Consider the following 16,139-nt stretch of genomic DNA (forward strand, 5'->3'; position numbering starts at 1 on the left):
TGGGGCAAAATGTTTCCTTTTTGATTAAGAGTTTCAAAATTGTGTGTCTTTTTGGTGAGGAAAAGACTTGCCAGTAAAAGAGCAAAGGAGAGAGACAAAAAAGTGAAAGTGTTTTTCCTCAGTGAAATGAGATTTCATCAAAAAACAAGTTCACGGTGGTTTCAAAGAGAATGAAAGTTATTTTTCCACATTTTTTGCAAAAGCTACTTTTTTTTTTAAACCAACTCTATAGGCCACATAAACATATCACGTAGATCTCGTTTTGAAACTACTGATCTAAAATATGCTGTTTGGCTAGGCAATAAATTAAAGTATTAAGGGGAAGAAAACTATTTGTAAGGTGCAATAATGTTATCGACTTAATACCAAAGAAAGAGAAACTATTTAGAGCAGCACAAAATGGCCTAACTTGAAATATAGGAACTGCTATATTGGATCAGACTAGTAGTCCATCTAAGTCCAATACCCTGTCCCTAATGGTGGCCACTTGCAGATATTTCAGAAGATATAAAAACTCTAAAATGGAGAGCTATGGAATAATCTTACAACAGAAGACATTTCTTCCTAACCCCCATTAGTTAGCACCTAGCTAATGCCTTAAAGTATGAGTAAATTCCAGCCATGCCCAACCATGTCCCTTCCACCAAGAGAAATGCTGGAGTTAGTGGTATAGAGACAGTTATGCCACTTGGTGTCATATGGAAATTCCCCCATGTAAATTTAAGTCCTCTTTGCACTACCAGAATGGCACAGAGCAGGATCTGGCTCACAGAAAAAAACCTGTTTTAATCAAAACATATACCAAGCTAAGCAGAAATTTTGGTAAAATTCATTAGGATATTGCACGCTGTAGTGTAAAAATAAGCTTTTTTTTTTTAAAAAAAATTCCTGTTGTCAGGATAACACTAGTTTATTTACTGAAATGATGTAACTACATGATTGCTAGAGCAGCTTTTCCAAACTGCACTTTATAATTATTTCCTTTTAAAGCCTGAAGCATATATTACCCCTCTTTACAAAAAAAGACTCACTCACAACCATCTGTTAGTGCATGTGATTGCCATTATCTGCCCACTAACTCCAATTCAAGTGACATTCTACTGCAGTTCACTGAAATTCATCTGAGTTCAATTACTTAAAGGAGGAAGTTCGGTTTAAAACAAAATAGAAAGCACACACAGGGTATTTTTGAAAACTTTCTTCATCGATATAATAACTGAAATACATTCCTGCAAAGAAAAAAAGATTCTTTAAGTGTCCCACATGTTGCTGTCTTCTATGATGTAGAAACGTCTTAATTTTGACTTCCATCAAGGTAAGAAAATGAGCTGTGTTGTAAGATTTCATACTGACTAGTAAACAAAGCCACTGAAAAACAGATCAGAGTCTGTTTCTTAGAAAGAAACAGCAATGAGTATACAGGAGTTATCAATTTTTTCTATATACTTGGGAAAATTTGTTATATAACAAATTTTCCCAAGTATATAGAAAATTTTTTGGATTTTTGCAGATTATGTAAACCCTGATCATCCAATAACCAGATCACGCAAGATTAATTTGTCTCCAAAATTAATTTAGAAAACTAATTTATATTATGTATCACTAATTATTCAATTTTTACATGTTCCCTACAAGACATTTACCTGTACTATACAATTTTTCTACAATATTTCCATTTACTCTGGTAATGGTAATACAGAGTGAGACTTTTTGATTTAAAATTTGACAACCTTCATTTTACTGGAATACCGTGCTGCATTTTTAGAAAAGTGAAAACATAACAAATGCACATTTATTTACATTGTACATATGATCACTACTCCCATGTCACTTGCAGGCAACTGAGAGGAGACATTCTGACCTATGCTGCCAGATGAAAGTGGGAGAAATGAGGATCATTATCTTTAGAAGGGAGAGGAGAGCATTTCTATTAGTAGTTAAACTATAGAGACCCTGTCTTCAAACATTTATAAAGCATTTAACATAACAGGGGCCCAATCCTAATAGGTGGCTCTGGGTATTGCCATAATATACATATTTAATAAATGAATTAAATTATTTAATTACACAACAGTGTCCTGTAATTTAAGCAAAAATATTTCCCCCCTACTCCATTTCCTACAGGATATAAGAAAAAGGCAGTAATTGAGGTCAGCACAGGTCTAGCAATACAATTTAACTTGCATTTACTGTAGAATGAGCCAAGGGGAGCACAATACATTAAGATTTGTTTAAACAAAATTAAACCTAAAATTTTGTGAGTGATGGTGTGGTAGACTATTTTAAAATTTTTCTACAATCTTGATTACAGTCTCCAGATTATGAAACCAAGTTTAGGACCTAGTCTACTTGACAGTGACCCTTTCTTTTTTCCTGAATATTTAAGAGATGACATAAATAGGAGAAAGTGTACTAGTCAGAATCAACTGTAACTTCTAATTTGATTCACAAGTATCTTACCCTTATCAAAGCTTGCATTAGCACCTCTGTCCAGTAGGATACGAACTAATTCCACATTAGCAACACTAGCAGCATACATCAGGGGAGTCCATCCAAACTGAAAACTAGATTCTACGTTCACACCTGTCAAAACGTTAAAAAATTTACAAAGATAAATATGTATTTTAGAACTCCAACTCCAATACACACAGTAATGTAAATATTTAACTGTTTTCTCTAATGTCTTTGTATCTATTCCTAGGGAGAGGAAGTGCTTTGTTCCATATTTGTATCTTCTTCGAGAAATTAAAAGACTCCATCTCTGCTTGGAACTCTGGAATCAAATTCCACAACTGAATATCAAGAAGCCTGATTCTTAACTCATCAAAACCAAACCACCATAACATTTCAAACATGATCCCAGAGACAAAAAGATTTTAGAAAGACTAGCAACACACAATTGCAACAAACTTATTCATTATCGCAGCTGTGCCCAGATTTATCTTCTCCACTTAAATAATGCAGTGATTCCCACTAATAATAAAAAGATGATGATGATGATTGGTTTTGCTTCATAAATTGGACTTTGTGTGGGAGATCACAAAACAGAAAGTAGGCTGTGTCTAGCAACAGTGAGAGGAGCAAGTAATTCCACCCTAGCTGGTTGCTAGGGTTTTCATGATTTAGAACTCCCCTACACCGGCCCCTTCTGATCTCTGTCTGCTTTTGCTTTAGCATAAGCTACCTTAGCATTACCTAATTAAAGGTCTCTAGAGGAAAAAACAAGACTTAACCACAACACCCAGATGTGGTTCTAGACTAATGATTTCCCATGCACAAGAAAAAAATATTACCCAACTGTAATTCTGATGCTCTAAAACGATCATTTATGCAAAACTGCATTCTTGTTGGTTGTTATAACCTTAATACATATTCTTCACAATTCAGAGACAGATGAGCCCAAGCTGGGTCTCTCTTACGGCATGCTACCATTATAGGTTTTCCCTTCTAGTGAGAGAATGGTATGGTAGATCTCAAATCAGTGAAGGCTATACTCAGAAAGACCTCAAGACTTCTGGAGTATACTGCTCAAACAGTTTCACTTTTGTTTCTACCCTCTGTCCCGTTCTTCTCACATTTATCTCCATACTTCTTCTCCTTGTCCAGATCTATTCCACCCCCAACAATCTTCTATTCATTGAACTTTTTGAAACTTTGCACTTTTAGAGAGCAGTGAGGAATTGACTCTGTGTACACAAATTTGCAGAGGGACAATAAGGCTGAGGTCTGTTATTTCTCACCTCTATAAATTATTTATTTAAAAACATTTTTTGCCGTTGACAAGCATATTATCTCTGGAGACACAAATCCACAGTTTGAGAACGGCAAAACTAAGCATCTCTGATGGTATCTTCTAGACTTAGCACTGAGTCCCATTGGGTAGATAGAAATATTAACCTAAATAATCTATAATTTACAAAACTTTTCTTAAACATTACATGAATATATTGTCTCATACTGTAGAATTAGAATTTATAATCCCTATTCCATGATGAGATATCTTTGAGCTATAACATATCTTAATTAAAACTATCTTTAGATAAAAAGCTTTTTGAGGAAAAAAAATAAAAAAATCCGATTTAAATAAAAAAAATCTGATTTAATTTTTTTTTTAAATCATTGATTTTTATCCACTCTGCAGCTGGTCAGTCTTCCCTCACTGCCAGCTCAAAAAGTGGAATTAAATTACCTAATTAGCGATGTGTCACGATCAATAATACCAGGGACTATCAACCTCTTCACGTCTGTACCCTCTGAATCAACAGTAGTGCCTGGTTTATTTAAGTGAGAGAGGCACTACCAGTTCAGTCTGGCCAAGGAAGGCCATGTCCTCTTGTGTGGGGGTCTTTCCCTTTCTGGAAATGGTGAAAGGTGGCACAGAAACAAGGGACTGTTACTGGAGTGCAAGACAGAGCTGTAGGGAGTACTTCTTCAGATGCAATTTTTACAAGGCAACTAAGACAAGCATTTTGAAGACTAGTACCAGCATTTATTTACAGTTAAATTCTTCTAGTTTTCTACCTCTGTCCCTCCCGCCTCACTCCACTGTATATATCACTGGCTAGAGCTAGACAATGAAACTTAACCAAGAGATAAACAGAATGGAAGCAGAGCAAGACAGAAAGGTGGCACAGCAAAATTTGGTATGGAAACAGGCAACTGGGGGTATGCGGAAGAGAAACATCAAGAAAGGATGGTATGGCAATACCAGGGGAAAAGAAATGTAGGAAAAACAACAATACACACTGCTCTAACCACTAGAAGGAATGTCAATACCTGTTGCAGAGATGTGACTTGCTGTCGATTACAACTACATATGAGTAAGGTAGAGTATATTTTTTAAGGTAAAGTCTACATTTTCCTGGTAGAAAATGACATGAAGTCCCTCATCCCTCTGCAGTGATGTAAGTCCCTTTAGACTCAACTCTTGGTTTTACTGGGAACTACACAGGGCCATCCCTAGATATTTTGGAGCCCTAAGCAGCCCCCGCGCAGGGGGGAGGAGAGCGGCTGGCCCCAGGCCTTTGCAGCGGGGGGGCAGGAGCAAGCTTGGGGAGCAGGGGGGAAACTGCCCCCCCAGCACGAGCCAGCGGAGCGGAGTGAGTTGGGGCTGGGTTGCTCCACTTCCTGACAACACCCAGTGAGTGCAAGGCAGGCCCAACCCCACACTCATGGGGCAGAGGGAAGTGGAGTGACCCAGCCCACTCCGCTCTGCTCCCCTGGCTCCCAGCCTTGGGACTTGGGGGGAAGGGGCAACCGCCCCCACAGCAGTCACCGGTGGTGCGGCTGGGAGCCAGCGGAGCAAAGTGGGCTGGGGCCAGGTCAGTCCACTTCCCGCCACCCGGGAAGGGACATTACCCAGGGGAAGGGGTGGAGTGGATGTGGGGCTGGGGCGGAGCAGGGGCGGGAAGAGGTGGAGTTGGGGCGGAGCAGGAGCCATGGGGAAGAGGCAGGGAAGGGCAGCTTTCCAGGGCAGTTCAGCCAGCCGGGGGATCAGGCTGGCTGCTGGAGCAGCACGCAGCTGCATAGGGCACCAGGAAATTTGGGGCAATTTGGTGCCCCAAATTTTCTGGTACCTTACACACCTGCATAGTTTGCATCTGGGTAAGGACAGCCCTGGAACTACAGCATTCCACAATCTCCAGCCAAATGCTGTCTCTGCCGAGTAGTGCAGACCTGACCATGTTGCTGCTTTATATATTCAAATAGCTTGGTCATGTGGTTTGTCTGTCCTATATATTGCTATCACTATGATAAGAAGGGTGTTTAACAGCCAATGATGAGGATATTTGTTTTACAGCATTCAATACTGTACAAAGTACCTTACAAAGAATCATACTAATCCTTCTCAAAAGGTTTTACAAGCTATATAAACAAAAAAAAAAAAAAAAAAAAGAATGGAGACTGGCATGCAAGAAGCAGAGGGAGAAGGGATTAGTGCACATCATATGGAACCTGTGACTCCTGCAATGTTTTCTCCTTTTAATATTCCTTTTTAGACTCATATCCTTTTCTTTTCTCTAGTCCTCTCACGGACCGCAGCCCTGATTTAATACGGCTATTAAATGCTTAGGTCTAATTAACCCCTACACATTAGCAAACTTTTATCATGTTATCCTCCACAAAGTTACCCACAAGTCAATCTTTTAACATACAAAACAGCTGAGAGAGTTAGAACTACTGACGCCTAAAGAAGGAAAGGTGGGCCCTCCATAGCACCTTATAGCTGCTCCTGCTGCTGTGTGCCTCCTAAAGGAAGCCAGGGACAACTTTAAGGGCTACTCCCTAGGAAATGCTTTAGGCTTTAATCTACATGGCCTCAACAGCCCCTCTCCCTAGACTGCTGTGTACTCTAGGGATCCTTCTTATGGAAAACAAAGACTTCCCACTTTTTATGCTATATGTACACAAATTCTCATCCATCTTGCAACTCAGGTACAAAACCAAACCTTTCCTTTGCCCTTTTAATGCAATTGTTTTCAGTGCTTGTTATGTCCAGGTTGTGCCAGAGGTTTTTCTTTAACTAGCTGGATTCTAGCAATATAAAGATAAAGATCTGTGATTCACCTCCAAAGGCAATATTTAGCATAAAAGTACCTTCCTTATCTCTGTGAACAGAAGAGAATGCTGCTAGAGGAGCAGCGTATTGCCCAAATATTCTGTTGGCTTATCTTACTATCAACAGGAAAGCTACTTTTTGTAGACAGAAAATGAGATCTGAAGTTCCAAAGGTGAATGAGGTAACGCTTGAAGAACTAAGGTCAAGTTCCATGTACAGACTCTTTTCCCCAACAGATTCAAGTTACTTGACACCTATGAAAATCAAGAGGATGTACAGATTTTTTTGGCCCATTCCTAAAATAAACTTTAGCACACAGTCTGTTCATATTCAGACTCAGTTAATTTGTCCTGTAAGAATTCAAAGCTACAAGTCAGTGGTGGATTTATATGACTTATTTCTCTGAGAGAGCAATAGTGCTCAAAACAATCGTATCTCTGCAGACTCTGTCAATGTGCAGTGTCCCCCCCACCATAATTAACCAGATATTAATAATTATTTCTGAACATAATTTCTCTCTCAGCAGCAATGCAGAAACACCAAGATCTAGCCCAAGTCTAACAAGAATTTTTGGATTCAATAGGTCTTCACTGTTGAAGAACAGAAGAGAGTATTAAAAACTGAATTAACTCAGAATTTAGCCTTATTGGCCACTGCAGAGTTGGCAGAGCAATCAATTTTTTCCATCTTTGTGGATGAGAGAGAAAATGGGGCAAGAAGGCAAACAGGAATTATAAAGACCACTCAAGTCTGTGGTCTAGATCTCATGAAAAGAATCTTATTTGAAATAAATTGTGATGATAAATGCCTAATTTTGAAGTTCTCAAAAGATGCTACCATCATTTTTAAAACCTTTTTTTTCTTCTTTTCAGTACCCAAGGAATCAAGTATAGCCCCAAAAACTGTTCTGAGCACAGAAGAAACAGAGCTAATTCTCTCTCTTAATACCCCAAGTTGGTGTTTTCACTGTATGTACACACTTTTTTATTCACCCTATTTACATACATTTCTAAGGTAACTTTCTCCGTAGCATCTATGCAGTTTACTGCATCAAAATGAAAAAATGCACTTTACATAAAAGACCAATTAGATTGCCTGTTCCCTTATCTACTCACTTCCCCTGCCAACACAGAATTTTACCCTATAATATGACAATGTGATAGCCACAGAATTCCCTTCATCCCTATGTTACATCAACACCTCCAAAACCCTTTGGGTGGATTATTTCCTTACTGAAAAATATGCTAATTCTCAATCACTTTGCCAGATTTGCTTCCGAGGCAAAATTAACATTTAGATTATATGTAATTTCTCATGGGCTGCTCTAGTTTGTGACATGGACTGCAGTGGCTCCCAGAGCAGTCCAGAGTTTGGCTCAAAGCTGTCATTGCCCCACTTACTTCCCTCCTCAGGCTGCACCTTGGGAGTATGCCTCTATCAAGTTCTACTAAGCAAATCTGGTTGGATTTTCAAAGGGGCAACAAAGTTACCTCTGTGACCCCAGAACCAACTCCTCACCAAATTGAATTACTGCTCTTATACTATAGCTCTTCAAAGAAACTGATGAACAAATTTAACATTGTCCAGACTACTTCCTCACCTCCCATTGAACCCATTCTCAGAAACAGCCATACTGTTTTTGCTAAAAACTTCAAAAAAGAATTCAGCCTGTGGCAGAGAGCAACATCAAAAATTTCAGACTGAATGGTTAAAGTTTGCCAAAGTTATAAGCCACTAAAAACAGAGGCTTATAATGTAAAACATTAGGCAACCCTAACTGTATAGGCACCACTCACAGTCAGCTCCACCTATCAACAAAGAAAGCTTTGACACAAAGCATGAGGTCACAAACATTTCATACACAGTGATGTTAATTTGCTTCACCCTTTTAAACAACCAATTTTGCAATAGTGTTTTACTTAAAATGAATGCACTTCATACTGTGGTCAAGAAATTGGCAGTTTTTATTTTCAGAAGAGCAAGATACATCACCCAGTTTAATATCTGAAAAAAAAAAAAACCACCCTAAGTTTGCCAACAAGCTACAATTTTCCAGAAATTATACTAATTTTCTCAGAACAGAAACTCCTTTCTGCTATACTCCAGTTTTGTGTTGAAGCACAGTTTTCTGAAGATCACCACGAGGCAGGTTAATTTATCTGTGTAGCTCATGACTGACCACTCTAACTGTCCTGGGTGCTGCAATAAAGGATCCAATCCCCGAATAGTAGATTAATGGAAATGTTTTCTAAGTGAGGAAGCCATTTTAAAATCAAATTAGTATTTTAAGCAGAATTTGTAACAGTGAAAAACATCACACAAGTTGATTAAAGATTTAGACCTCTTAGAATCAGACAATCTAGCAATCTGAAACTACTGTTGCCAGGACAGCCCAAGAGGCAAACCAAAGACACAATAACGCTGGTGGAGTAGGTATAAAAAAACTGAAAAGCAAGAACCACTGAATTCCACCCTCAATTTAAACCTCCTCCCTGCAAATTTACAATATATTGTTTGCAAACCTAGTATACTCTTTTTAAAAAATATGAAGAGAACAAAATGTAAGGAGGTAGAGGATACTATACAGCATGCTTAGTATATTCCATCTGAAAGAAAACCTTACCAATGAATCAAGAACTCTGAACATCGGAGCTATGCTACACAATGTTATTCCTGGCAAATTAATGACTTTGTGGCAATGCTGGATGGTGACCCACTCATAAGGAGACAGTGATTCTGTAATTACATTTTGAATAAATATAGAGTCTATACTGTTTTACAAATGTTTGATTACACATACACAGGCTTAGCAATACTCCTTTGAAATTAGAAATTTAGAAGGCCTTCAAATTACATTTTCCCAAATTCAATAAATTTAAGTTAAGTTTACAATCCACTTTTCTCACCTGAATTTAAAAGTTCTTCAATCATGGACACATCCCCAGAAGTCAAAGCTTTCTTTAATGTTTCATCCTTGTCTTCTAACTGTATTTTTTTACTAAATTGCTAAATAGGCAAGAAAAGAAAATCAGAGCCCGGTTACTTCATAATAAACATTTTTTCTACTCAACGTTCAACATGCTTTTGAAGGCACAGTGGGGAAGGAAGTAGAAGAAAAATCATTGTTTTCTTTCCTCTATCTTGGTCTGAATAATTGCCAAGATTTGTTTAGGTTCTACTATAATTTACTGATAAGGACAACGTAAGAGAAAGTTACAGCACAGAAAGGAAAATAATTTACATACAGTTCTACACTGAAACAAGTGTGCCTGTAAAAATGGCACTTTTTTATTCAATAGATCTGCTCTCCTAGCACATTCCACCAATAATAATTTTTACCTTATTAAAAAATGAGATTTTTACGAACCAGCACAGTTCTTGGAGAGGTAGATTTATTTTCTTGCTTGCACAAGAGAATTGATAATTCCTATAGCAAGGCTACCCATTCCCAAAAGCGATTTTGAGTCCAAGGCCGGCAGTACCACCTAGAGACAATACTCCTGACTGTGTCGACCAATGGCAAGAATCAATGGCCACCTTGCCTACTGGTGGGATTCAGCAGCTACGTCACCCAATGGCAAGAGTCAGCAGCCAAGGATAGGGGAACTCAGGCTTCCCTACTCCACTGGGTTCCAACCCAGAGTCCAAAGAAACAATAATTTACATTGTACAATCTAGGAGACAGGCGCCCCATGCATAGTCCCTGGGCCACTTCCTACCGCGGCTTCAGATCATCTGCTTGTCTGACTTGTGGTTCCCTTTGGAGTTCCTGTCTGTGGCGGTTCAGTGTCCACAACCCCTGTGGCTGAAAAGTCTCTGGCGGAGTGACCATACGGCCTGGTCTCAGCCTTTGGGAACCTCAGTGGCTTCTCTGCAGGAGATTGTAGACCCATCTGCTCTCCTGCTCAGTTAACCCAAACTGAGTTGAATGCTCCCTCCCCAGCAGGGGCGACGGGGCATGGCTTTCTGTGTCCAGAGCAACCCGTTAACCCTTGTCTCATCAGTGTGGGGCTCATACACCCTGTCACACCCATGAAAGCCTAATCAGTTACACTTGCATACACAACAGAATCCAAGGCCAGTGCAGTTGAATAGATATAATTAAAGCAGTTTTTGGCCACAAATTATTACTGGAAGTGCTGGCAGAATACTAGGGTGGAACAGAATCATTAATATTTCATTATTGTTTGTTTCCAGTCACAGCATGAGATAAATGTCACCTAAACTCTGCATTTCCTAGTTTTCTAACATTCATTATTCCTTACAAGAATATTAGAAACATAGCCTGACCTGATAATTAAGCTTGGAAGGATTAGATATTTATGGGTTAATGTTGATTTTACCGTATACACAAACCAAGAAAAAATATTTCCAATAATAATCATCAAAATTTTCAGATAGGTAATTCCCAACTGAACATTCAAATAGATAAAAACAGAAAAAAATGCTTAAAAATAAACACTGATCTTATGCGTTGAAATTTAAAAAAATCAAATGCTGCAAAGCGAATGCATAATTCACGCAGTAATACCTGCAATAAGCTCACTAAACAGTGATAAACTAGAGTATATCTTTAGAAGGACATCCAATCTTGATTTAAAGACTGCAGAAGATGAAGAAACTAGCACATCCCTGTTAAACTGTTCAATGAAAGGTTACCATAATAGTCAAAAGCTTGCATCCAATTTCCAGTTTCAAATTCCAGCCAAAGTCTGTCTGGTAGCCTAAAGAGCCTTCTATTAGAGCTCTTCTCTCCGTTATCAGAATTTATACACTGATCAAGTCACCTTTTAACTTTCACTTCCAGGAACACAATCAATTTAGTTTATTAAGTCCCTCATGTTTCCATGTCTCAAATCTTTAAACTCTTTTCTGAAACATCTCCAATATTCAACATCCTTACTAAAAGTGCAGACACCAAAACAAAACATAATATTTAAGTAGTGGTCTCACCATATACAGAGGCAAGATCACTTCATTACTCCTACTCTATAGCCTCAATCCCAACATTTGCGTTTGGAAATGTACACTCTTACATTAATAGCACAGAAGTTGATCCAATAAAAGATATTACATCACCCATCTTATCTCATTAAGAGCATAAGGCACTTTGCAGCCACATCCTTACATCTACAATATAAGGATTTTTTCTATGAAAATCAGGGTGGACTGATTTAAATTACCAAGTGGAAAGCCTTAATTTCCATCATCGATTTTAATCAAGTTTTCCATTTGTACTGAAGTTATTGTCTAAAGAAAGGTACCCTCTTATTGGTTCATATAACTACTAAAATATGTTGATTTACAAAAAAAAGAGCTTGATATTTTCAGATTCTTATTAATTATACATTTTAGTATGTTAGACAATGGTAAGTGATATATTGCTTATCTACTAGATAATAAACTTTTTGCTCATGATTTGTGTGAAGCTGCATTACGATAGTAATTAGAATTTAATTAATACACAAAATATCATATAAAATTTGTATTAAACAAAACAAGCCCTTAATTCAATACATAACCTACCATACCATATTTATGAAGCTTGACCTCAAGAGTTAGATTTTTTCCCAATTTCTTTCTTTCATAGCAAAGCAGCCTTTAACTCAAAGTTTTTGATAGAGGCTCGTGAATTCAGTGCATTTATTTTTCATTCAAATGTTTTAAGAGATAAGTTTAGGCCTTACATTTTGTATTAAAATCAGACTTCAATTTAAACAGGTTCATTTTTAAGCAAGAAAAAACCTTATAATTTAAAAAACAAAACAAAAAAAGTCAGTTTTTAATTTTTTCAAAAAAAGCATGGATTTTCATCCACCTTCATGTAAATTAAACATCAGCAATATTTTCAATGGTTCCCCGATGTTGCCATTATTAGTCATCAAATTTTCAGTTGGACTTGGTATCAAAGGTCTTCAGAAAGGACTTAATTGCTGAGAAAGTAGTGGCTCTGTGAGCTAGTTCAGGAAAGGTGTTCCGTGCATAAGGAATGGTACAGAAAAAAGCACATAGGCAGTAGTGAAAGAAGATGACAAAAGACGTGTCAAATCTGATACTGTTAGTAGAGCAGGAGGGACTGGTGAGGGGCTCAACAAAAAAGCTTCTAGGTTGATCTGTATGATGGGGCTAAACACGCATTTTCAACCCACTAGTGTTGAAGCCTCTTTATTACACAGCAACATGAGAAGTATCCAAGTAGCCAGTGATAGTGAGAAAACTTAGTGCATGATATGAATTCACAATATTTAATCAATGGCTTATTCCACCTCTCAGCTAGTCAGGGCACAAAAAGCAAACCATTAAACTGGTCACCCATATTGCAAAGTCTAAACAACAGAAACTCACATCAGTAGCCCACAGATTAGCAATTTTGTTCATTCAAAACATTTACTGAATCCTGAAAATGGTTTCAATTCAGCAAGGCATTTACACAGGTGCTTATTTCCATGCCTATTCAAAGTACTTAAGCAGATGCCCCACTGAAGTTAATGTCACAAAGTCCCTTTTCAGAGTAGATTAGAACTTTTAAGTCTGAATCCTGTAAAACACAGGAATCTTAAAAATATCAATTTGCTCGGAGCAGCCAGAAGACTACAAGACCCCAGAACTATAATATTCAGTTCAATTGTGGTGAAACTCCAATGCAAAACTAATGTAACTGAGTGGAATTTTTCCTCCCCATCATTACAAACGCACGTTTGTCAATACAGTGATATGTCCTGGCTGCTCCTAAAATCATTTTGGTACATGAACAATTTATGCTTTATTTAAATAAAAACAAAATTAGAAATAAGAAGCTATAAGAAGTTGTATTTCTTATGAATACCTAATATTCTAAAACAGAAATAAGATTTTTTTTGGTATTATCTTAAAACTTCCTATGGTCACTAATTCAACTGGAAACTTTTGTGTGGATTCAGTATCAGGCTGTGAGAGTATTTAACACTTAGCTATACAGCATGCTGCACTTCCAAAGCCACGTACAAATAATGTACAAACAAGGCAGAAACGCGAGGGAGGAAATACGGGGGGGAGTGGAGGGGTACATCCTCAGCCACATCCCCGTTGACAGATGGCCAACGTGACCCAGAGGGTGGATGACTTATGGGCTCTGCTGGATCAGCACAGGTCACACATGGGATACCGCGGCTGCTCAGAGGTTGTCCCCAGCGCTGGTACCACGGTAGGACTCTATAGTGAAGCAGGGCCCACATCACACCCAGCGAGCCACATGTGCAGCAGCGGTGCAGCCCACTAGGTTGCCAGACGTCCGGTTTTTGACCAGAATGCCCAGTCGAAAAGGGACACTGGCAGCTCCGGTCAGCACCGCTGACTGGGCCGTTAAAAGTCTGGTCGGCAGTGCAGCGGGCCTAAGGCAGGCTCCCTATCTGCCCTGGCTCCGTGCAGCTCTCGGAAGTGGCTGGCATGTCCCCATGGCTCCTTGGCGCAGGGGCAGCCAGGGAAGTTCTGCGTGCTGCCCCTGCCCTGAGCACTGTCTCCACAGGTCCAATTGGCCAGGAACCAGGGCCTATAGGAGCTGCAGGGGCAACGCCTGCAGGCGAGGATAGCATGTAGAGCCCCCTGGCGAACCCTGCACCTAGAGCAGGGGTGGGCAAACTACAGCCTGGATCCAGCCCACAAGCCGTTTCAAGCCAGCCCAAGAGCTCTCACTGGGAGTGGGATCTGGGGCTTGCCCCACTCTGGCGCTCCAGCTGGGGTTCAGGGTCAGAGGCCGCATCACGTGGCTCCTGGAAGCCTCGGCGTGGTCCCGCTCTAGTGCTCCAGCTGGGGCACAGGTCGGGGGCCGCACCACATGGCTCCTCGAAGTTGTCGCATGGCTGCACTCTGGCTCCTATGACTGCCAATGGCCCCTCCAGTGCTCCAATGGGAGCTACAGGGGCAGTGCCTGTGGATGGGACAGCACACAGAGCCGCCTGGCCACGCCTCCGTGTAGGAGGTGGAAAAGGGACATGCCGCTACTTCCGGGAGCCGCTTGAGGTAAGCGTTGCTCAGAACCTGCACCCCTGAACCTCTTGCCATGTCCCAACACCCCTGCCCCCGCCCTGATCCCCCTCCCACCCTCCAAACCCCTCAATCCCAGCCCAAAGCACCCTCCTACACCCCAAACGCCTCATCCCCAGCCCCACCCTAGAACCTGCACCCCCAACCAGAGCCTTCACCCCCTCCCACAGCCCAACCCCAATTCTGTCAGCATTCACGGCCCGCCATACAATTTCAATTCCCAGATGTGGCCAAAAGTTTGCCCACCCCTGGCCTAGGGGCTGCAGGGACATATGGGCCGCTTCCATGAGCTGCCAGAGGTAAGGGCCACCCCTCATCCCTGGCCCCACCCCAGAGCCTGCACCCCCAGGCGGAGCCCACACCCCCCTCCCACACCTAACCCCCCTGCCCCAGCCCAGTGAAAATGAGCGAGTGAGGGTGGGGGACAGTGAGCGAGGCAGTCAGCGGGGGCGGAGCCCCAGAGAAAGGGCGACGAGGGGGCGGGGCCTCGGGGGGGCGGGGCCGCGGTGGGGGGATAAAGGGGGTTCAGTTTTCTGCAATGGGGCAGTTGGCAACCCTAGGCCCAACTGATGAACGCCCAGCACGCGGGCCAGGCCCAGAGCCCCCGCAGCCCAGCCAGGCCCCCAGCACCGCCACCGCCGCCTGCCTGGCAGAGCGGCGGGAGCCCGGGGGCGCCCCCACCTGCGGCTCCTCCTGCACGAACCCGATGACCCAGCGGTCCTCGTCGCTGTCGCTGCTCTCGCCTCCCCCGGCCACCGCCAGCGAGCGGGAAGCCCCCGGCATAGCCCCCAGCTGCCGCCGCGCGCCCACGCTGCGCCCGCGGAGCCCCCGGCACCCCAGCCTCGTTGCCACTCCCCGCCGCGAGAGCGGGAAAGCGTCTCACGTGGGAAGCCGGTGCGGGCGGGTCACGTGGCTGTGCGGCGGGGCCCTGGGGGCCGGTGAGCGAGCGTGTGCTCCGCCCCTGTCCGCGCGTCGCCCCGCGAGCCCCGCCGCGCGGGTCCCCGGGACCGGGCTGGGGAAGGGAGCCCCGCAGGCGGGGCTGGAAGCTGACTCATAAACTGGCATTTCAGGACTGGGGTTTTTAATTTTTCTTAAGGCAGCATAAATCCGTGTCTGGAGCAGAAGGGGCCTTGTGAAGGACCCTGAACAAGGTCCGATCGATTTCAGTAGGCACTGGTGTTTTCTGCTGGTGCCTCTGGGACAGACATGACACCCCCTGAAACGTGATGGCTGTTACTTACAGCGTGGGAGAAAGTAAACCCCGTAGTCCAGTCTGCTCTCAGAACAAGGGTCAAGCATTGTCCTGGATGGAAATCTTTGAAGTAACACAGCAGTGGCGTAGAAAGGAGTGCTGAGGAGTCACCATTATTATGATCTCCTTTTACCATCACTAAATTCACAAATCTGTTTACAAAACAAATTAGGAACCCAATCCCACATTCCTTACCCAAGGAAAACCACTCTTTGATGTCAATGTGAGATTTGGCTAGTTAAGGAGTGAAGAATTTGGCCCTAAATCTAGTAAAAGTGTGCACTACCTGTGGACCAATGGCCAAAT

General features: G+C 41.8%; 1 protein-coding gene across 2 annotated transcripts in view; it reads right to left on the bottom strand.

The window, feature by feature from the left end:
- Positions 1–15,443, bottom strand: part of ASZ1 (ankyrin repeat, SAM and basic leucine zipper domain containing 1) — a 106,714-nt gene extending 91,271 nt beyond the window's left edge. For both annotated transcript variants that reach the window (XM_084616950.1, XM_084616951.1), the window contains exons 1-3: positions 15,263–15,443; positions 9,466–9,565; positions 2,461–2,583 (exon numbers count right to left, since the gene is read on the bottom strand). In XM_084616950.1, coding sequence (XP_084473076.1) covers positions 2,461–2,583; positions 9,466–9,565; positions 15,263–15,364 — 325 coding nt within the window. In that variant the 5' untranslated portion in view covers positions 15,365–15,443. The remainder of the gene's footprint in view (positions 1–2,460; positions 2,584–9,465; positions 9,566–15,262) is intronic.
- Between the last annotated feature and the right edge of the window lie 696 nt (positions 15,444–16,139).

The sequence above is a fragment of the Lepidochelys olivacea genome, assembly GCF_965140295.1.
Source record: "Lepidochelys olivacea isolate rLepOli2 genome assembly, chromosome: 1".
NCBI classification, from domain to species: Eukaryota; Metazoa; Chordata; order Testudines; family Cheloniidae; genus Lepidochelys; species Lepidochelys olivacea.